Source organism: Coptis chinensis, chromosome 2 (genome assembly GCF_015680905.1).
Source record: "Coptis chinensis isolate HL-2020 chromosome 2, ASM1568090v1, whole genome shotgun sequence".
NCBI classification, from domain to species: Eukaryota; Viridiplantae; Streptophyta; class Magnoliopsida; order Ranunculales; family Ranunculaceae; genus Coptis; species Coptis chinensis.
Window position 1 is genome coordinate 104,155,223 of NC_141457.1, and position 24,222 is coordinate 104,179,444.

Consider the following 24,222-nt stretch of genomic DNA (forward strand, 5'->3'; position numbering starts at 1 on the left):
TCACCCAACCAAACTCCTTCCTCAAAGTGGCATAACAATCCACCGACTTAGGCTTCCTCTCATCCACCATCTCCAACAAAGAAGACAACAAAGCCTCATCACCACTACAAACCCTATCCTCAACTTCTTCGTCACTTACCGTTCTCTCTCTCTATTTACCAACTTCAACCTCACCACTAAAACTATCACTAGTCATAGACATTACACAATCAAAGAAAGAAGGAAAACTCAAATTTCTAAAGTTAAAAACACGAACCTGATGGCTAGGGATGAGAAGTTTTTTTTTTTTTGCTTTCTTTTCTTTTCTTTCGCTCTGGATTTTTTTTTTTTTTTTTTTCCTTTGGTTGAAAAGTAAACAAACAAAAAGCTTTTACAAGTAAAAAAAACCCTCAACTGGCCAAACACCTCGAGACAATCAAAGCGTTTCGTGTTCCCAAAACCTAAATCATTACTCTCCCACAAATCGCCGTAACTCCGGGCCCACGAATCTAGCCCAACAGTTCTCGCACATTTTTCGAAACCTAAATTCAAAACAAAACAGCTGTTAGGACGTCTTACTTTACTTTTTAACCATTCTCCTTCCACGCAACAGCTGTCCAATTAACGAATAAAAAATAAAGGGGGCTGTCACTACAACAAACTGGTTTTTTAGCGACAAAAGTTTTAGCGACGCTGGAAAAACGTAGGTAATGATTTCCTTTGGCGACGTTTAGAAGCGTCACAAGTAAACTTTTGTCACAGTGTTTAAAACCAATGTCTGGCAACGTTTTTAATGTCGTCAAAAGTCATAATCCAAATTTTGTAAAATAATAAAATTGAGAGTTAGTTTTCAGCGACGTAATGAGCGCCGGCAAAAAATCTTTTGACATAAGGCTTACATTTAAAAACGTAGTCATTGGTGTGGTTTTTACACATCATGGCGAATCTTATGGTTTTGGGACCAAAATTTCGTTCGTTAAAACTTTCGCACCCATTCATAAAAATCATTTAGATCGCTGGGATTTTGTATTCGCCTTTCTTCGCTTTTTTGGTAGTATAACGAAATAATTTGAATCAAAAAGAAAATGTAAAAATAGTATACCCCGCCACATAAAAAACAAGAAAAATAAAATAAAGAAAAAGACCTAAAATCTAAGGAAACAAACCACCACCATCTCTCCTCTCTCACCGCCGCCTCTCTCAAGAAAGAAAACAACACCGCCGCTCCAACGGTTCTCTCAAAGCAACCGGAAAGCACGCCTCTTTCTCTCCTCTCTCACCTCGTTATTCAGAAATGGTTCTCGCTTTTTATGGAGTTTTACTTTTTCATGAACCCATACTTTTGGTTCACAAATTCAGATGTGGATTCTGCAAAGAGTTTCAGAAGTCTCCAGAAGTTTTCATTTTTATTTTAATCTCTTCATTTGTTTGTCAACTCAATTCTAATTTCGAAATTAATTAGACTTCGTAGTTAATGTATTCTGTCACTTTTCGATATATTAGTTATTAGACTGAGCTTGAAGTAGAGAGATTGAATGTCATCGACATCAAGATAAAGGAATTGGTCTTGAAGAAGCAAAATGTTTATTATTACCGATTTTTTGGAAATTTAGGGCACAATTGCAAAACATGAAAATGTTGTAATTGGTTTATACTATGTTGTTTCTGTTGTGAGGTTACTTGTGGTCAGTTAACTGTATTGTCCCAACCTGATTACATCTTAATAGGAGATTTTTTTTTTCAATTGTGATACGTTTTCAACGAGTTCTTAGAAGTATAGCTGAATAGCATCAAGTCAATTTAAAATGTACTCTAAGTGCTGCATCTACTCCTAGTATACGATGAAATAAGATTACTCTATTTACATGCATGAATTGCATATGACTTGGCTACAATGCGAAGTAGTTTATAATACAGCTCGCAAACTTGGAAGTAGGTTTCATATGAAAACTATGTGTTTTGCCTTATTCCAGACGACGCTGAAGTTACTTTACCTACTGATTCTTATTGTTGGGGATGTGGCTTATTTATCTCTGGCATAGTGTTAGTGAAGGACAGTTTAGCCAGGTCCTACTCTATGAGTTGGACTCTATTTAGAAGGTCTATGAGTAATATGAATCATTGTTTCTTATCTAGGCTTGTGCTTCAATTCTCTGGAAGAGGGCTACTTTCCTCCTGTAACATTTGTGATTGAGCATAAAAGACACCACGCACGTCTTTTTCCTGTTAGGCAGCCAACATCATTTTGTGGTGTTGTGGGGAATAAAACCAACCTATGGACGTGTCTCAAGGTTTGGACTCATGGCATATGCGTCATCATTAGATGTAATTGGATGCTTTAGTTCTGTTGCTGACACTGCAATTCTTCTTGAAGCAATTTCTGGTCACGACATATTTGATGCTACTAGCAGTAAGCGTGTAAGTTTTCTCATTTTTTCTTGAGGTCTTTGCCTGAGAATCTTGTTGACTTTATGTGTGTGTAACAATCCTTCTCTTATTTCTCTCCACCTAGCTGCAAAAACTTACTTTCCACTCTTTCTTTCCCCTAGTTTCTGGTAGCAAAAAACCACTCAATATCTTCTCTCTTTTCTCCTAATCTTGTTCCAAGCTTCCAACTAACCATGGCTGTTTTAGTTCTTGTTGTGCTTATCTTGGCCATGTCTAGCTATTCAGGTAACTTTTCTTGACATATGCAAATTATTGTGTGTGTAGAAGTGATGCAAGTGATTCAGCTTGTCAAAAGGCTTTGGATTATGCTTGTGGAGCTGGAGCTGACTGCAATCCAGTCCTTCAAAGTGGAAGTTGTTTCCAACCAAACACTGTTAGAGCTCACTGCAGTTATGCTGTTAACAGCTATTTCCAAAGGAAGGGTCAAGGTCCTGGAACTTGTGATTTTAGTGGAGCTGCCACTGTTACTGCTACTGATCCAAGTAGTGGTACTTGTACTTTTCCATCTTCTGCCGGTTCTGCAGGAACTACTCCAAGTACTGGAACCGCCCCAGGAACAGGAACAGGAACTGGAACAACTCCTCCGGGAACTGGGACTGGTACAGAACTGGGACTGGGGGGATTGGAACAGGAACTGGAACTGGGACAGGAGGAACATGTTTTCCTTCACCAACTGGAATTATTGGAGGAGGGATGGGTGGATCTGGTCTAGGTCCTTCAGGAACTGGAATTAACACAGACACAAGTGATGGTGGGTTCATAATCCAAAAGAGTACGAAGCTGTTCTTTCTTCTAACCCTTTGGTTTTCAGGCCTTGTTTTCTGGTTGGGTTGAAAAATCATAAAAAGTTGTAATGGGTGGTGGTGTGGAGTTAAGTGGTCAGAGGTTGGGTTGGTAGTGGTGTCTGATATGTGGTCTAGATCTTGCCACAGGTGGGTGCACATGTTATTCTATAGCAGGTTAATAGAGAATCATCTATAGAAACATTCCCCACTTGGTTTTGTTTTTTTCCTCCAATGAGGAAAAAAGTAGGGTTTGATTCCTTTTGGGGTGGGGTGGGGTACTGGGGTGATGTAAGATGGGTGGAGGTGGATCCTAATTTCTCATCTTTTTGTATATCTAGAGGCAGTAATTTATTTATTTAATGAGAATTTGGCACCTTAACATTCTAAAAAAAAAAAAAAATCCTTCTACAGCCTAACTTGTTTATTGAAATTTTGAGCCTGTTTTGTTAAGTCTCTGAGTATGTACAATAGATTAGATTTTAATATATGGGTGAATGACATTCTTCTTTGTGACAGATTGTTTCATTTTTCAGGAGGTACTGAATCTTGCATCTCAGTTAGTACCAACAGAATCTTTGGAATCTAAACCTCTAAAGGGGCTAAGGGTTGGGGTGATCCGTGAAACCCTTGTAGATGGTGTTGATGTTGGAGTAGCATCCACAATTTAAGCAGCTGCTGCACATTTGGAAGAGCTAGGTTGCACAGTGACTGAGGTAGGTTTTCTTCTAACAGATACCCGTCTTCTATTTAGCTACGTAAGTGCAAGAGATTGCACATTTATATTCCAATAATCTGATTTATACTGCATGGCTTTCTTTGATGAAGATAGGTGTCATTACCCTCCTTTTTCTCTCGGGTTACCAGCCTACTACATTTTAGCTTCATCTGAATCATCTTCGAATTTATCTCTTTGTGACGCTGTAAGGTGAGAATATATTTTACTTTCCATTCATCTTGCTCGTTTGCTATCTAGTTAATAATGTCGGTTAATTCTTAAACTTTGTCTCCAGGTATGGAAACCAAGTTTCTGCTGAAGAGCTTAGTTCACTTTATGGAGCTTCTCGAGCTAATGGGGTTGGTCCTGAGGTATAGACATGTTCACTGGATTTTCATTTTGACGTGACGAAACTATTATATTTTTGGTTTCACATTTTTTTTTGGGTGATCTAATGGTTAACATCTTAATGTGCAGATAATCTTACGTCAAAAGAGAAGTGGTATTATTTTTTGTGAAGAAATGGTGATAAAGAATTGCAAGAGGCTTCCGATGAATCTAAATGCTATTGGTCAATTTTTAATTTTTTTGTGAAGACGGTTTCATTCAAGAACTTACTTGAGGGATGTTTAGAATTGTGTTTGTTTAAGTTAATACTTTTATTAAGATGACTTTAGGAAAAAAAAAAATTATAAAAGGGGATGATGCAACTCTCTTTAATTTCTAATTGAGTGGATTGACTCATTTTTATTTATTGAAATTTTGTTGTGTATTACATATTATTAAATAATTGATGTTCTAGTCTTTTTATTTTAGGTTTATTTGTTGAATGGTAATTGGATGGGAGGGGGGACAGGTGAAAATTGTACAAATGGTGCAAAATTAACAACAATATTAGTAATGAAAATAGTCTCATATCTCTAGCGACGATTAGAACGTTGTTTAAAACACTAAAAATTCAAATATTTTAGAGCTTTGACGATGATAAAAACGTCGCTCAAACACTCAAAATTTAAATATTTTAGACTTTTGACGACGATAACAATGTCGCTAAAAACACTAAAAATTCAAATATTTTAGACCTTTGATGACGATAAAAACGTTGTTAATAACACCAATTTTTCAAATTTTTTGGACTTGTAACGATGATCAAAACGTCGCCAATTATACTAAATTTTTCAAATTTTTTGGGCATTTACCGACGATAGAAACGTTGCTAAGTAAGGCCTCATTATCGACAATTTGGAAAACGTCGCAAAACATTCACCTTTTGCGACGTTATTGTATTGAGAACGCAAAAATAAATTAGCGACGAAATTCGGACAATGGCGACAGTTACCATCATCGCTGAAGGTGCCACATTTAGCGACGTTAAAAAAGCGCAGCTCTATATAATTGCCGACTATATCATTGGCTACGATGTGGAAACACTCTAAAAATCGTCACTAAATATCATGGGCGACGTTTTATCAATATTTAGCGACGTTTATTTTTGTCGCTAAAGACCCTGTTTCTTGTAGTGTGTGTAAGTACCCTCCGTTCTACACTACAGAGCACGTGTCAACATGGTAGGACGTCTTACTTTAGCTCGTCCCACAACATCAGATCGTACCAACGACCCAGCATCCAAGTCGTCACTAGCAGCAGTTACAACCATTCATGGAAAGATATCAACTAACACAATCTTGGAGCTCAATCAACACCACAATCAAGGAAACGTTAACTTTGTAATATCACATTAATGACGAATCACCAAGATAGCACACAAGGTGGATATGCAATCCATAACGGTTCAATCACACATCTATAAATAGAGAGAGATGAACTACGTAAGGCTTGATTCAAGTTTACCCCGAGAAACTTGATACGTAGTCAACTCTTATCCCAAGAAGAGTGCAGTCATTTCCTATCCAACAATATTTTTGGCTATTATCAATAAGGGCAATATTATATTTTTTCTAAAAAACGATTGAATTACTAACAAAGAACCCCTTATTGCTTGAGCAAATAGAACAATATCCCAAGTTTCTGCTATTGTTATACGTTCATTCTCTTTTTTTTTCTCCTCATTTTTATTATTCTTTGCTTTCGCCTCTTCTGAATTCAAAATTTTGAATTCCACCCCTTTCCCCACCCAATTCCTAAAAATAAACATTATGGAAATATAAAAATAAAAAGAAAAAGAAAAAGTTTCGTATATTCTGTCCAAAAAAAGTGGAGAATGCACAGTTGTTTGAAACAGGTCCCAAATAACTGTTTTATGTCTTTGAGCACGCATCGATCCCTTGATTAGATCTCGACGAAAATCCGATTGTTGTGAATAGCGTATCAAAGCCACCTCGTCTACTGGATCATGATTAATAGTAGAATCCACATTTGTATTTTTATTTATATTGTTATCATTAAAAATGATTAAAAGTTTGGTTTTTCGTGAACGAATACCACAATCCTTGGTTGACTCTTCTTCAGTTTTTTTTAGAATAAAATCTTCCTTGTTCTGAAAATAAAAAAAAGTCCTTTTAAATTAGAATTAGGAGTTGATTCCTCATCAAATTCACTTATTGAGTTCAATAAATGTTCAATGCTTGGTAATAATGACTCTACATCAAATGTATCAATTTTTTTTTCAAATTCTCGATAATCAGTAGAGGGAAGGATATCATAAAATTTATTTATACAAAGAGTTTTTATGGAATCTTTTATTGAGCTTATTAAAGAATCATTTATGCTTGGGTGTGAATCCAATTTTTTTATTGTTCCACGAAGGGTCCGTTCAAAAGGGGATCATACATTTTAGGTAAGCATTCTTGTTCAGTCTCATCATTGCACAATCTAGTTCTGTTTTCTAGTACATTCATAGGAAGAGTTTCAATTCGGTTGATAAGTTCGTTGCTCAGGTTTTTTTGTTTTTGTTCATTAGTATAAACCCAATGATTATACAAATTTTTCCGAGGATAGTTTTTGTGCACTGCAGAAAAACATCTTCTGTTATATCATTTCAAAAAACGTTGACAAACTAGGTGGGTATGTAAAAGATATTCTTTGTTTTCCATCACTTCGGCATGTATAAAAAAAATATTGTGACATTTCATTTCTTAGCGTTCGTAGTCCCAAAATAACCAACATCTACAATGAGAATCTCTTTTCTGTGTAATTTAAATTTACATCTTCTTATCAACTTTGAAATTGTTCGTAAATCAACTCTTAGTGTTAGTCTTCCTTATCTAACTGTTGGTAAATGAACTCTGAAATTGTTGTCCTCAATGAGTTATATGTTGTAGATTTTCTTAACTTTCAGAAATCATCACAAGCCCTTTATACTGGCATTTCCCTCCTTTAGTCACACAGATCACCTATAGCCATATAGGGGTTACCACTCCCACTCTAAAGACCCAAACCATCATCAGAATTATGAAGCTGTAGGTTCTAAATGCTTTCTCTGGATGGTGGAGGTTCTCATTCTCTCAAGTTTGACCAAGTCCTCCCCAACTAATACTGTATTTGAATGGGATAATATGGACTGTTTGATTGCTTGGGGGAATATTGAATATATATCAATCAATTAAGTTGTGTTTTTTGTGCTATGTTAGTTTCATAACTCATTTTCTTTTAAATTATAAACTTAGTTTCTTTTTGCGAAATGCTGTTTTATATTTATTCACCCTTGTTATTGTGCATGCATAGGTACTTTTATTTACCGCTCTTATTGTGTTACTGTGTTACATTTTGTAATCAGGATTGAAATTTGAGGGAAGAAACCCCTTGTTCTTCACCTACCATAATAAATGTACATATTGTTGTAATATACAAAATTTTTATATTCTAAACATCTATGCTCGTTAAGACATCTTCTACATTAATCTTAATGTTTCGTACCTAATCACTTGTTTGCTCAATTTTACGCTTTAGTTTTCATTCCTTTTAAATATGTTGTGACTCGGGTTGACATGGCATGCCAAAATTCATTATAAGAAGTATCTTACTTGATAACCGACTAAACTGCTACTACATGATTTCCTTTTCCTTTTCACCTCGACACATTCCCTTATTTCCGTTTTTATATATTTTGTCTTATTCAGTGGCGTTGAATGTAAAATGTATCTGTGTGGTGGACTTTAAAACTTACAAAATTTATTTATTTAGCAAGGCTCAGGAAGGAATGTTGAGTCTCACTTACACAGAGAGAGCCTGATCACTAGATCTTCGCATTGCGGGGAGTAGTTTAGAGGTTAACTTAAAGTGAAGGATAGGTACTAAGGCTATGTTTGATAGGAGCTGTGGCAAATGCAAATTTTGTCACCATTTACCACTGGCAAATTTGCTATGTGACAATTGCAAATAACTTGTAACAAATTTAATTTGCCACTGTTTGATGAACTGTAGTAAATATCATTTGTCCTGATTTGCAACCATTTGCTGCTGTTTGATTATCCAAATTTGCCGCGGCAAATATTTCATTTTTTCATTTTTTTGTGCTTTTAAAATATTTAAGATTTAAAAATTATAACTACTCTTATTTGTAAATTTATTTTATTTGTATATAGTTTCACCAACAATAATCCTGCACAACTTTCAGTCCTTAAACATGAGAGCCAAAATGAACTTATATAGATTGACCAAAACAAAATCTTCTTCAAAAGTTTAAAATACATTACGAAGTGTATATTAGAATAAACGTGCATCTCCATTTCGGTAAAAAAAAAGTCTAGTACAATGTACATTGCGTAATAATAGAGGCATTTACATACATAAATATTACTTTACACGGACACACCTTAATTACTTAAAAATTTAAAATACAGTAGTTACAATGTAAACATAAAGCACAAATCACAGACCACGGAATTTGATCCATATTTTCAAGGATTTCTTACTATACAGTTGGGTAGAATGCCATCATCGCAATACAAGAAATACCCTGCGGCAGTAAATATCACGTTGCATTCTTATGTATCCATTCTCACCCCATGTAGTTCTCCAAGAGTTCTTCACCAACCAATATTTAGTACCATCGCTAGTGGTACCATAACCAATCAAGGACTGCACTAGTACCACTCACTCACTACTCAACACCTATCACCACCCACTAGCACCTGCAACATCGTAGCACCACACTCACCAAAAGAATAACAACACAACAAAGAAGAAGAACGCAGCGGAAGATTCTTGCCATCCAAAGAAGAAAAGAAGAAGAACACAAAGAATTTCAGAACACACAGAAAGACATCACACGGCGAAGAACACAAAGACAACACATCACACAAAGACATCACATCACACAAGACATCACCACGATTACAACACAAAGACAAAGATAACACAACATAGCAACAACACAACAGACAACACACAACAAAGACAACACAAAGACAAAGAAGACACCACCGCACCCACCACCGCAACACCCACCCACATCACACAACTCACACACTCACTCACCACACACACACATTCACCCACCCAAATCTAAAGGCGATGGAAATAAACTCATCGTACCCACATCTTTCCTTGGCATTCTATGAAAACATGATTAGCTAATTGAGTGTTGCCACATTTGGTATAGAATGTCACAAGAGAGTTTCCAATGATTGTTGCATCCAACATTCCATCCTTGACAATCCTCCCATGAACAATCTTCCCATACTTATCTATTCTCGCGTTAGAACAAGCACCAACAATACTAGCATAAACACGCTCTCATTATCGCTATCACACTATGGTTCCTAAAGAAATCATGCCACTAAACAAACTCAAGGCTTCAAAATTTCAAATGAAATAAAAAACACAATGGAAAAATGATTTTGATTTCTCAAGGAAATGAATCTGTTACATTCTCTCGTTTATATACTAATCCTAATTCGCCATAAAAAATCCACCCCACCGATGAATCTTAAGTCAAAAATTTGTCTTGTCTTGACTTCATTCTCTTGACTCATCTTGACTTTGCTTCTCTGCAGGATGCCTTAATACCCCCTTCAAGCGAAGGGATTAGAGATCACCGAAAGCTTGGATAACAACAACCTAAATCTCGAGAAGAAAGTCCTTTTAGTAATAGATCCGCCAAATTGATCCTTTGTACATAAATATTGAACATCAACAACTTTATTTACAACTAACTCCCTTATGTAATGGTAATCTATCTCCACATGCTTAGTGCGGGCATGGAAGATAGGATTATTGGCCAATGCAATAGCACTTATATTATCACAATGAATAAGAGGAGGCTTTAATAAAGGAATATGTAAATCTTGCAACAGAAGGCATATCCAATAAATCTCTGCAGCTGTATGTGCTAGAGACCTATATTCAGTTTCAGTGCTAGATCTAGCTACTGTATGTTGCTTCTTTGCAGACCAAGAAAGGAGATTATTCCCTAGAAAAACACAAAACCCTGTAATTGACCTTCTATCCATAGGACAACCAGCCCAGTCAGCATCAGTGTATGCTTGAATACCAACAGAACTTCTTGTAAACCATACTCCATAGTCAATGGTGCCTTTAAGATATCTGATAATTCTTTTAACTACTGCCAAATGATGAGATCTAGGACAATGCATGAATTGACAAACTTGATTAACAGCAAAGGAGATGTCAGGTCTGGTCCATGTCAAATATTGAAGTGCACCTACTAAGGACCTGTAGACTGTAGGTTCTGCAAGAATATCACCTGAATGAGAATCCAACTTGCAGCTAGAGGAGAAAGGAGTTAGTGCAGGTTTGGAATCTATCATATTAGCTTTCCTGAGCAAATCATAGGTGTATTTGGTCTGACATAAGAAAATCCTCCGAATCCCCTCGACCGCTTCCAATCCCAAGAAGTAATGAAGTAATCCTAAATCTTTCATGGCAAATGAAGAGCTCAATTGACTTATGACTTGTAGATAAGCAGCTTTGGAACTCCCAGTAATTAGTATATCATCTACATATACTAAGATATAAGTGACTGACTTCATATCTTGCTTGATAAACAAAGAATGATCTGCACGCAGATGTAGTAAAAACCAATAGCTAGCAATGCTTGAAAGAGTTCTTCATACCGTGCTCTAGGTGCCTCGTTTGAGGCCATAAATGGATTTTAGCAAATGACACGCATAATGTGGTTTCATAGGATCAACAAACCCTTGTGGCTGCTTCATGTATACTTGCTCCTTTAAATGTCCATGAAGAAAGGCATTGGAAACATCCAACTCACTCGATTTCCCAATTAAAATTGACCGCAAGAGATAAAATAAGTCCGATAGTGGTAGGTTTCACCACGGAATCGAAAGTCTCTAGATAATCAAAGCCATATTGTTGATTGAAGCCTTTGGCAACCAGCCTTGCCTTGTGTTTATCAATTGTGCCATCACCCCTTTGCTTCCAATCTAAACACCCACTTATTGTCAACTATATTCGAAATGCTGAAGGGGGTACTAGGATCCAAGTTCCATTTTTCATAAGTGCATTAAATTCAATCGACCATAGCATCTTTCCAATCGAAATGTTTGATGGCTTGAGAAAACAAGTTGGAGTAGGAGGAATTTCAGAAAAAGAGTAACATGTAAAGCATGAGGTAAAGGATGTTTTGGTGTGTGAAAAGCTTTTAGGTTTGAATATACCTTGTTTAGCTCTTGTTTGCATCCTGATGAGTGTTAGACACATTGCAAGGAGTTTGAGAGGGAACAATAGAAGATGAAGTTACTTTGACAGTGAAGATTGAAATCGAGGGGGAAATCGTAGGAATAGGGGATGGCTTCAATTCGTATGCGAAGATACGTAAATGGTAGGAAAAGAGATACGTGTTTTGAGAACAAATTGAGACAAGTCAATAGCATGAGATGATGTGGAAGTTGTTGATTTAAAAGGAAATTCTTGTTCATTAAAAACAACATGTCTTGAAATATAAACCCTACCAGAATCAATATGTAGACATTTGTAACCTTTATGGTTTAAAGAATATCCAATGAAGACACAAGGTTTAGATCTTAGTTCTAATTTGTTGTGAGTGTAGGTTTCAACCATGGATAACAAGTACAACCAAAGGTTTTAAGTATTGAATAGTTTGGTTTTCTGTGAAAAATCTTTTCCCAAGGTGAGACAAAAGACAAAGAAAGAGAAGGAAGTCCGTTGATAAGGTAGTAGGATCATAGAGAAAAAGATCTACCCAAGATTTTGAATGAATACCGATCACGACATTAAAGTTCTAGACATATCCAAAATATGCTCAGAGTTTTCTTTCCACAACTCCATTTTGCTCGAGTATGTGGACAAGTGAATTGATGAGCAATGCCTCGAGGTATATAGAAAATTTTCAAGTTGGTCACTCACAAATTCTCCCTCCATTATCGATCGACAATTTTGACTTTATGAGAAAGAAAGTTCTCTATAAAGGATTTAAAAGATTCAAACACGTAATGTAACCGAGATTTATATTGTAAAGGAAAAATCCAACAATACTTGGAATAATCATCAACAATAGTGGCAAAAATCTATTACCATTGACCGAAATTATCGAGATGGACCCCAAAGATCCATATGTAACAATTGCAAGGGAATAGTAGATTTACAAACTGAAGATACAAAAGGTTGTTTTGTAATCTTTCCTACAACACAATCATTACAAAAAGAAAATTTACTAGACTGACTTTGAACATCTATGCACTTTGTTTGAGCAAGCTTGTGAAGAATAGGAGATGCAGGATGTCCAAGTCTACTATGCCAAGTTGAACTTGATGCTTTATTTGAAAAGAAAGCAGTTGGAGACTGAATGAACTGATGAGATGCATGACAAATTGCAAAGGATAAAGACCATTCTTAGTTTGTCCTTGAAAAGAATCCTCCCGATGCCATGTCCTTGACAAAAATGCATTGGGAGTAAAATAAGCATACAATGATTGTCGTGACAAATTTATGTACACTAAGGAGATTGTGTTTTATAGTAGGAACATGCAAAATATTTTTAAGATGAAAGACATGTTTAGAACTCGAAGTATGAAAAGAAGTAGAACCAAGATGAAGAATTGGCAAACCTTGTCCATTACCAACCAAAGACTTTATCTTTGCCTTGATAATCTGAATGAGAAGCCGATTGTTAAGATCCGCGATAAGGGTGATTAGATGCTCCGTGACGGCATACCGTAATGAATCATTTTTCTCGTGAAGTGGAAGCTTGATGTGAAGGTATGAAGTCATCTTTGGGATGAATCATTATCTTGATAAGAACCAACTTGATTAGTATTGTAAAACGAGAATCTTGATGAGCACCGTGATAATCGAGAATCATTAAACCGAGGTTCAATATCATTGAAACTTGCAAGCATGGCAAGTTTGGCGGTGTGGTATTCTACCAATGAAGCCGTGATTCATTCGATTGGATGTACCCAAAGCTATATGACCAAATTTATTACAGATCCGACATTGTGGTCTTGAGGACCCGTTGGTCTGGTGAACCTTTGTTATAGCCTCCTCCACTTCCATTATTATATCCATTATATCCATTAGTATATCCTCCTCCATTTTGATAACTTGAATTGTTTCCAATATTATTGGAATAACCTCTTTTATATTGACCATTGCCATAACCTCTACCATTTCCATAACCTCTCATTTCCAGTTCTACCAATTCCTCTATTTGAATTATAAGCTCCTCCTCGCTTTGACACATTGAAAGCTGCAAAGGCTTGATGTATCCGGCAAAGATTGATAAATCCTCTAGTTCTTTGTAGAATTGTAATTTCCTCATTTAGAAGTAACCCATGTAACTCCTCAGGCTGAATTGGATCATTGTTTGATCTAGTTCTAATAGATGTGGTAAATGAATTGTATTCATCAGGTAATCCTCTCAAAGTATGATATATCAAGTCAGAATCTACCACAGGTGATCCCGATCTTTGCTAAACTATCGCTGATAATCTTTTATCTTTTGAAGATACTCACCATGGATGATTCTCCTTTCTTCAAATCTTGTAACTGATTCTTTAATTGCATAACATGTGCTACAGAAATTGTACTGAGTCGTTTTTCTAATGTAATCCATAAATCTCTAGCAGTTGGTAACCCCACAACATAAGGCAAAATTTCCTCCGACAATGTAGTATTGATCCAAATTAACAGCATTTGATCTCTTTTAATCCAAGCAACATAATTGGAATTAACAATATTCATAATATTTCCATTATTATTTGTAAGAAATTTGGGTGGACCGAGATCAGTACCATCAATGAGACCCATAAGATCATAAGTGTTCAATACTGGTAAGAATAACTGCTTCCACATCAAATAATTCTCACGTTTGAGCTTGAGAGGAACCATGTTTGCGATGTTTTGAAATGAATAAGAGCTCGTTGACGGTGGAACAGCAATTGGAGCATTGAATCCTGTGAAATTAGAGCTTTGATTTGAAATTATTGAACCATAATAACCATGATGTTGATTGAATTGTGAAGAATCTTGATGTTGTTGATGATGAAACCCTTGATTCATATTGAAATTCAAGTGAGAATTATGTTCTTGATGATGATTTTGAAGAAATGGTGCAGTAACATTGAAATTATTCATAGAATCTTGATTTCGATTAGAAGAAGCCGGATTGAGAGCATCGGCATTGATTTGAGGATTGACTTCATTAACTTGATCATTGATTTGAGGAATTGGTTGATTTTCAACTCCATTGATTGCTAAATTGGGATTTGATGAAGGTAAATTGGTTTGATTTGTTCTTGTCATCTTGATTGATTGAAATTGAAAAATGAGAATTGAGTTTACGCGTGGAGGCTTATTTTTAGTCTCGATACCAAAATGAAATAAAAAAACACAATGGAAAAATGATTTTGATTTCTCAAGGAAATGAATCTGTTACATTCTCTGTTTATATACTAATCCTAATTCAGTTACAAAATCAGTTCGCGAGATCTGGCCGAAATTGCCTAATCATACTTGTCTTGACTTCATTCTCTTGACTCATCTTGACTTTGCTTCTCTTGACTTCATTCTCTTGACTCATCTTGACTTTGCTTATCTGCAGATGCCTTAATAAGCCCAACACTCATGAAAGACATATACATTTATAATTGTATTCCATAATAAAGCATCATCCTAAAACAAACCGAATCTCATCAAAAACTTGCCGAAAGCATCATCCAAGAATCCACATTTTGAATACATTATCATAAGTGAAACTCTAATACTTACCTTTAATCCAATTCCACTTTGCATCAACAACCCATGGAGTCACCTACCAATACGACATCCCCAAGTTCAACTTGCCTTAAGGAGACACTCCAAGACAAATTCATTTGGCCTCACTCTTTCCCACACCATCTTTTCAAGTAAATCCAATGCTTCAATGAAATTTCCAAATGGGTATAACTCGAATCATAATCGACCAAGATCCCTCATCTCTTTCTAGCAAGAAATCAAACAAACTCGTTCTAATTTATCTTGTGTTATGTAAGATTTCATAAGCTTGTTGTTATTTAAAGTGTTGAGTGAGAGAGGAAGAGAGATTATTGAGAGAGAGAAGAGACTGCGAACCAAAAAGGGGGAGAGAGTGAAATGTTATCGGTTTTTTTTTTTTTTTTTTTTTTGGTGGCAAATCACGGCAAATTTGTGTACAAAATTGTCGTGGCAAAATTTACTCACCTCCCCCACAGTAAATTTTGGCACCAAAATCATAGCAAATAACAATTTGTGGCAAATCCAAAAAAAATTTGCCATAACTCAAAAAACACATCAAACAGTGGCAAACAAGTGAATAGTGCCATTTATTTGCATTTGCCATGGCAAATGGAGCTATCAAACACAGCCTAAAAGTTCACATATATGATGCTGTTGGCGGCATTTCTTCTCAAGTTTGTTCTCTGGTATTGTTTAGCTCTTATTATTCTGGTGGATTTGGGATGTTTCTCTTATTTTTTAAAATAAAACTTCACATTTCCTTACTGGGTGTCTTGGGCTGTAAGGAGGATACTCGCACGTTCGTTTTACTTGGCAGTAGAAAATTTTCATTGTTTACGAAGGTATTTTGAAAATGGTTTTCGTAAGCCAAAAGTGATTTCAAAATAATGATTAGTAAAACCGTTACTTGTATGGTAAATAAATTACTCTTTTGTATTGTTAATTTTCCTTCTCTCTTTTTTATTAAATGATTTTACGCTTCTTCTTAGGGAGACATTTACTTGTATGGTAATGTTATACTAATGGTTTTGAAACGACAATTCAGTGAAATTCACCACTTCTAGAAAAGTATTCCTCAAATATGCATACTTGTGTTTTTAAACAGGATAGCTATATACAATTATACATTTAGTTTTTGCTCAGTTGAGGCATTCAGTTATTTGTGTAGTTATAGATATATATCAAGAGTGGATTTGTTTAATCCTATTATTGTGAAGTTGTAGTTAGTCTCCGAGTCTTTTATTATTTTCCATGGGTGTTCAATGTTCATTCTAGATTTTTTTTTTATTGAATCTGAAGGTTTTGAAGTCTGTAAGTTCATCCTAAAACTACAAAAGCAAAAAACACACCCGTGAGCATAAAAGAAGACAAACAGGGTTATGATAACTTCTTCAATCTTCAAACCAACACTTTGATTTGAAAAAAAAAAAATGTTTTCTTTTATTAAAAGTTAAGACTGTCCCTAATCATGTGATTCGTTGAACCTAACTTAAGGTAGAAAATCTCGAACTGGTTTTGTGTGAAATCTCGAAGCTAAGACGGTCTTTTGTAAATTAGCAACGCAATATTGGATAAGAAGAAGTGAAGAACCATTCAATGGTGATGCAACTTTTCATATTTTCTTATTTCAGAATTTTTTAGGTCATATGATCATATCATTTAATAATTACATTATTTGATTTTGACCTTTTATATCCGTCATCAGCAATTTTTTCAGGTTTAATAACATTGAGGGTCTTCAGAAAAGTATTATTTTGCACCCTCAGACTTTGATCGTGGCTGTAGAAATGGCTAGCGCGGAAGTTGTTAATGCTCGGTTTTTTGAAAATATTACATGGATCGGAGGTATTTAAAAAGCAAAGGTAATTCTGTTATCCGTACTTATTGGCCTCTTTGATATATGGTCATATGTAAACTTTCTCTATGCCTAATTTTGAAGTGTTTCATTCTTTGAGACCATTGGAATATTGTGATATTTACCTAGCAGTGATTGGGATAAAGTTTTATACATGCATAGAACAGAAATGCTTCTCATCTCAGCCTTTAATGATAGGTTAAGTGTGTAGTTTGATCCAGTGGCAATGTGCATGGTTGGGTTTTTTTTAAAATTTTAGTCCATGTGGGGTTGCCTTGCAATTGGACAGATCTTGCATCACAAATTTTGTGTCTTTGCATCACAAATAATTCTCGAAGCGTTTTGTAATCCATGTCGGGTGCAAATTTGATGGCAATGCCTTGCTTCACAAGTTTTTGGCATTCTTCTCAAAGTATTTTGCCATAATCACAATCTCTATGGATAATTTTATCTTTGTTGTTTGAGGTTTAGTGGGATTCTCTACTATGGGGCATTGGGAGCTCTGCCCAAGTTCAAGTGGAAAAGATATCTTTCTTCTTTGGGTGTTTGTTAACAAGGCCTTACATGTTCAGGGTCATTGCATACTTCAACTTGCGAGAGGAATAAATTTAATATGTGACACTTCTGTGCCAAGAATACAATTCACATAATTTTTTTGGACTTCCGATTTCCACAATTAAGCAAATATAATTCTGTGCATATTGCTTTATCAGGTCATTCATATGATCTTTCTGACTCAGCTTTCAATATGAGCTCACCTTCGAAAATAATTTGTTCACTCGTTTACAACTCTTTTGACTTTTCTGTGTCATTTTCTATTTGTTGTTCCTCTGTTCTAATTAGATCCTATTTTCACCTTTTCTTTTTCTTAATCCAAGTTTTCCTATCACTATTGGATCTGATGCACATGTGATTGATTCAAATTAAAAACTTCACCGGTTCGGAACTGTCCTTTTAGGTTTTGTACAATGATGCATAATTAATATTGTCTGTTAATGGTACTTAAAATATGGCTTTCTAGCTATTTTCAGGTTGGGGGTGGGGATTTGGGGAATTGACAAGAAGCCTGTAGAACTGGACTTATGGATCTTTGCTTTTGTATATGGTAAGAAAAATGGAAAATGTTTATTGCATAGTTTATGATTCTTTGTTTCTTGTTAAATATTAGGTCTTCTTTGTTTTCCCGCATACACAATTGTGATGACCTGTTGTTGTGACTTGTGAGCACACGCCCACATCTCTCCATTTCTTCTAGGGCCCCCATAGCTTTGTGGAATCTACATTGAACTTGCGAGGGAGTTTTTTTTTGGTAACTAACTTGCGAGGGAGTTGAAACTGAGAAATCAGCATTACAGTGAATTCCAATGCTGTGATGTGTGGGCTTTGTTGTGGATGGAAGGTAAACGAGGCTATGGCAACTGAAATAAATTAAGAGTTTCGGAGTCCATGCATATGAGATTGACTGTTTCAGCTAGATGGGAAATGTCTTGAAAGATCCTGATGTACTATGAAAATGAAGAAACAATGGCCTAAACATTTCTTTGCTTTACTGTAGCTCGTTTTGAATGATCCATGTATGAGTGGACTAATGGAATTTCTGGTAAGATGTTCAAAGGAATTGGTGCCTTTGGATGACTAAATCTTTTGGATGTGCCCATGTAGCCTGTAAAGTAGTGCGGATGGTGACTGGAACTGGAAAACGTACTTATTCATTCTCCTGTTGTTTTGAAGTCTCTGGTTTTCATCAAGTCGGTCAAAATGTGGTGATTTGTGCCCAGTACTCTTGTTGCATCATTCAGTACTAACTAGGCCTAAATTCCTGTTATGTGCTTGTACCATCATCATTGCCATCATGGCATCATCATTATAAGGGTTTAGTTCTCCATACGATTATTTAAATGGAAGTGAAGACGCTACAAAGTACAATAAAATCAAAAGTCGTTCTTTGAATTCAAACTGGATGCAAGATTTTTTTTTACTTCAAAGTTATTGAATGTTCATAGAATATTAAACTTTGAAGTGCAATGGTGCCATACAAGCAAGAAAATTTAAAGAAGTCAATAACATTGTTTTCGATAATCTTGTGAATTGTGATACCTAGGCTGCTGTTGTTTTAGTGGAATTTGATAGAAAGGAAATGAAAAGTATGGGATGGTCCACCTTTTCCATTAGTTTAGTACGTCTGTTTGGAAAGAACATGTAAAAGTGTTACCTGTTATGGAGACACGAGCAAGAAAGAATATGAAGCAACGTAAGCAATTTAAAAGAAACCAGCAGTAAATTTGAACCAAGGTTCAAAATATCGATATCGATGAATATATCGGTGTATCCAAAAACCGATATATATCAGATATATCGGATATATTCATTTTTTTGGTGATCAGTCCAAACTATTTAAAATATCAGAAATATCAGATATATCAGAAATATAATATCAGAAATATCGGAAATATATCGGAAATATATTGGAAATATCGGATTTATATTAAAAAAATAGTCAAAAAGTCAAACGATATATATCGTAAATATCGGATATATCAATTATATCGGCGATATAAACTTTTATATCGGAAATTCCGATATATATCGCCGGAAATATATATGTCGGAAATATCGATATCAGTGTACCAAAATACCAATATATATCAGCAATATATCGGATATATCGTCGATATTTTGAACCTTGATTTGAACTACTCCTCAGTATAGGTGATAGCTTATCGACGAGAATGCATTCTCCAAACCAGGCTATAAAAACATCAAATTTAAAGCAACCTAGCACCCATTTTATACCAAATAAAATGAGTATCAAACAACCCCAAATAACGACCAAGAAAGCAGCCCATATGTCAACACAGGTTCTGACCTTGCAGAAAGTAAAGAATTGGGCAACTGCTGAAACAAATGAAAAACAGACTACACACTTCCAATACCAAGCTTTCCAATCAATGACCATGGAGACTGAGCTATGTGCAAACAGAGACTAAACCTGGCTAAAGGATCTGTAACATAAGGACGTGTCAGCTGCTGAAACAAACTTTCCAAGCTAGATATGTAAGCACCTGAAACTTACAAGGCAGATTCACCTATTGAACAGCCAACACAATAACACAAACACTAAAGCGCCAAAGTTGTCCAGATGTGAAGATAAAACAGACCACAAAGAAATATGACACAGCGAAGGCTAAACATGTGGTAATATGGTCTATATGGTGAAATAATGTCGCAGTACAAAACCACACAATCAGTACCCAAATACATACTCACAGAACCAATATAAACAACCTTGTCAAGAAGGAAACATCCTCAACTCACAACTGTGTCTGTGTGTGAACAACAATGAAAAAGAATTAAGTTCACACTAAACAGGTATAAAGTATAAACTATGCTGAAATTTCACTAAAAAAAATCCTGAAAACAGTATAAATGTCTAATCAATATTCTCATTGATCCACAACCAAACCAATACTCCTCGACAAGCATTAACGTACTGAAAAGAAAGCAAGATGATCACAACCAGTCTCCCCTTCAATGATGATGATATGTGATGAATTGCGACATGCATCATGAAATAAGAAGCTCCCCCTAAACAGGTGCATAATGCAAATATATATATACAACTTTAAAAAAAAAAAAAATTGATTACCTTCTTATTTTTAAATTTCACAAGCACATAATGTTGATATGGAAGATAACTTGAGATATTCAGCCAAAAGAAGACTGTCCAAAATATTGATTTAACTAAACAGAGAACACTAAACCAAGATTCTAGGATCATCTCAACACAATCAAACCCATTAAACACCTAAATTCAACACAAGCTCCCTTCGTGTTAGTGTAAATACTAAATACTGAACTAGGCACATTGAGGATTTTGTCCTTGACTATAGAATGTAGACTTTCATGAACAGAAGGAACACCTAGTTGTCACCATAAAAATGTACTAAACATAGTCCAGTGTTTAGAAAACCGGACCGGACCGGTGGTTGAACCGGGGTCCGACTGGAACCGGTACATTTTCGGTTCGGGTTAGGTATAATTTGAGTTTTTGGTTGGACCATCGGTTTAAGTTTAAACCGTAACTGAACCGGCGTAGGGAGTTGAACCTAACACCTAAACCAAATAGTCCAAATTCCAAACCAACATGCTACTATGTGTTTCTTGTATAAGAAATTCGTTTTGATATATAATACCAATTATTATTGAATTAAAATATGTATTTATTCATTTTATTATTGTAATTATTAAAAAGTTTACTAAAATAAACATCAATCGGTCCGACCGAGTCGAACTATGGTTGAACCTGGTTGAACCATTTTAACAAAAAATCGGTTCAATCACCGGTTCAATTTTCAAAACATTGACATAGTCTATGTCAAGAGCTTATTGGGTGGTAGGATTTTCCTACTTCTTTAACCACTTTCTGTAGTAGAACAACCATGATGAATCTGTAGTAGAACACAATATATGGGATTTTCAAAAAACAAGCATATATTTTCGCTCATTGATTGTATTACCAAATGAATAAGATATTTTTTATAGTTCCTTTTGCTGGGGTGGCCGTGGATCTATAGGAAGGACCAAAGCCATTCCTGATGGGGAAGGCCGCATAGGTCTCTCTCTCTCTGGTTCTAACTCTCTCTCTGGAAATGATAAATGATGGTTTCCCAAGACGGAATGTCCTAAAAGCCTATAAATATCAATAGCGAGGATACTACAAGACAATAAACGCACAGTAAAAGTATGCATTCACAATGGCGTGTGAGAAATCCAACCGTTGGACTTTCAAACAGTACCCATCATACGCATCCACTGTTGTAAAACTACCTGAGTTTGCTGTTCATTGGACTAAGTCTTAAGGAGTCGGCATCATTATAACCCCATTCAAATTCCATTCCACATGGGGTGAAAACCGCACTTGCCTCACTACCGGAAATGAAAGAGATTAGGGAGATAAAGAAGCTCTTTTATCTGCAACAGATGTACAAATCACAAAGGCAAAGAACGAAGCTGTAGAAGCTGATCACAAAATTAAGAGACAACCTAAACTTGATGCCTTATTTATCTTCTCTTTCTTCTAACCATCCATCAAAAGAATAAGCAACAACCTTCCTACAGAAAGAAAGGGCATCCACCAGTCTAATTACTTCCAGATAAGACTAAAAGAGCTTGCAGCATAATTGCACTAAAAAATGATGGTTTCTTGCAATTGTGGATAATCTAATTCTCTACGATATACATGTACGCATAAGTAATTCATTTCCCACTTTTTTAGGTGTTGATGTTGGGCGTGTGTGTGCACACTGACCTTCTAAATCTCTAACTGAGATGACAGATTTTTCTTCATAAACTAAACTTTGGTGATCCTCCCATAACCTAAGACGACCCGATCCCAAGCGGAAACTTCACATGTAAGATTATTCCAGGTCCGTCACAAGGGAAGTGAAAAACAAGATTTGGTAAGTATAAGGTTATCTGGCATGGTTTGCATTTAGATAGCATCAATAAACAAAAGTAATGTCTAATATTAAAGAGCAACAATGATATCAATTCTAGTAATGCCTAATATCTAATGTTTACTTTACTATAAACGAAAGTAAAGCGATTGGATAATTCAGTTCAGATAGCCAATCTTCCACAAAACATAATTCCTAACACAGACATCCAAGTACATCGAAACTTGGTTCCTAAGAAAAAACAAGAAGCACAATACTAACTCTAACATTGTCCAACCATGACACTAACTATCAACTATTCCGACATCAAACATCATTTAAAACAAATTCACCATTAAAAGTGTTAGTAGTCTCGACATTATAAAGCTCGAAAACAAAAACATAAATTCAAATCACCAAAAATTACCCTTAACCGAATTCCATCACTGCACTAAGCAGCAGCTTTCCGTTTCTTGACCTTGGCACTCCGATATCCACATTTAGTAGGCTTCCCCCAAGGTGAACACGAAGACCTACCACCCGACGTACGCCCCTCACCTCCTCCATGTGGATGATCAACTGGATTCATAGCAACACCGCGAACATGTGGCCTTATCCCTAACCACCTATTCTGCCCAGCTTTATAAAGCTTAAGTGAACGATAATTAGGATTCGAACCTACACCAATAATAGCTCGACATCTGGAATCAACAAGCTTCTCAACACCCGAAGGTAACCTCAGTAAACATTTCTTTGCTCCCGGCTCTTTTATTATTTTTGCAAATGCACCGGGTGATCGAGCTATCTTTGGACCTTGACCTGGTACTGATTCAATAGTGTGTACCCATGTTGCTATACGTATTTCAGATAGTGGCATTGCATTTCCTATTTGTGAATTTGGATCCTCACTATATGCAGCTAGCTGCTGACTGTTTTCTTCCGCCCGTGCTTTACTTGCGTTTTGGATTTTTTTCCATTTTTTGTGTGCTCCGTGTACTGAACATTTTTGTGTGAATTGGGAGTTGAGGGTTTTTAGTGTTGAGGAAAATGTTCGAATCATTTTCTTTTTGGGTCAATAGTATGAGGCGTACTCTTTTTTATTTATGTTTTTCGTCCAAGGCCTTAAAAGCTAACTGGGCTTGTTCAGGGACTATATACCCATGGGCTACATGCCTACATACGACAAAATTAGGAAGGTGAGGTGGGACGCCAACTAAAAATATCATGAATGATGAACCAAATTATCTATCAAACGAAAATGAATGGGATATAAGTCACTTCATCCCTGTAGTAATCAGGTTGTTAAGTAATGATGATGACATTCATTGTGAAAACTATGTATTGTATATTTACAAATATGATGTAGTTGGTTTGATAGGTCATTTAGAGATATTAATAAGTACTAACAACACAATTCTTTTTGGGTCTATATTAATATTTATAGAGTTTCTGGTTTTAATTTAATTTCAAAAGCAAATTAAATTATTCCAAGTGCTGAAGTTCGTTGAAAAATGAAGAATGACAATATAGAGAGTGATGGATAAGAGCATTCCCAATGCAAGTCGCTATGAGGGGAAATAGGGATTTGTCATCTATATGGAGCCAAAAACCCTTGCCCAATGCAAGAGTGACAAATCCGCCAGTTTGTAACTCAGTGACAATAAGGGTAACACTTGTTACGGAGATAGCTGTTGAGTTATGAACTTCGGATGAGACCTTTTATTTTGTCTTACGTTTATTTTCAAGTTTTTTTAATTTTTTTTTCCAGACGAAATGTGTTTAATGATAAGCACCCAAAAGTGTAGTTTAAACCCCTTAATAGTATTATATTTAGACCAATTATGTTTATAA

At 35.7% G+C, this 24,222-nt stretch overlaps 1 protein-coding gene, 1 long non-coding RNA gene and 1 pseudogene across 4 annotated transcripts; 2 read left to right on the forward strand and 1 right to left on the reverse strand.

Annotated features, from left to right (window-relative positions):
- The first annotated feature begins 2,476 nt into the window (after positions 1–2,476).
- Positions 2,477–4,656, forward strand: LOC147519963 (uncharacterized; annotated as a pseudogene). Its single transcript, XR_015212386.1, has 5 exons — positions 2,477–3,178; positions 3,746–3,925; positions 4,042–4,137; positions 4,223–4,298; positions 4,405–4,656. The product of XR_015212386.1 is annotated as an uncharacterized LOC147519963 (transcript).
- An 11,790-nt stretch (positions 4,657–16,446) lies between these two features.
- LOC147519964 (uncharacterized) lies at positions 16,447–18,892 on the forward strand. Its single transcript, XR_015212387.1, has 3 exons — positions 16,447–16,680; positions 16,787–16,943; positions 18,105–18,892. It is a non-coding gene; the product is annotated as an uncharacterized LOC147519964 (long non-coding RNA).
- A 730-nt stretch (positions 18,893–19,622) lies between these two features.
- Positions 19,623–23,464, reverse strand: LOC147519965 (large ribosomal subunit protein uL2my, C-terminal part-like). 2 transcript variants are annotated; one of them, XM_086591484.1, is made up of 2 exons: positions 22,799–23,464; positions 19,623–19,938 (listed from the first exon to the last, which is right to left on the reverse strand). In XM_086591484.1, the coding sequence occupies exon 1, from the start codon at positions 23,429–23,431 to the stop codon at positions 22,823–22,825; it is 609 nt and encodes a 202-aa protein (XP_086447610.1). In that variant the 5' UTR covers positions 23,432–23,464; the 3' UTR covers positions 19,623–19,938; positions 22,799–22,822. The 2 variants fall into 2 exon arrangements, with proteins under 2 accessions (XP_086447610.1, XP_086447609.1); XM_086591483.1 differs by lacking the exon at positions 19,623–19,938 and adding an exon at positions 21,164–22,048.
- Between the last annotated feature and the right edge of the window lie 758 nt (positions 23,465–24,222).

Excerpts from the sequence above, each read along its gene's own strand:
- LOC147519965 (XM_086591484.1), bottom strand. The coding sequence starts at position 23,431 with ATGATTCGAACATTTTCCTCAACACTAAAAACCCTCAACTCCCAATTC.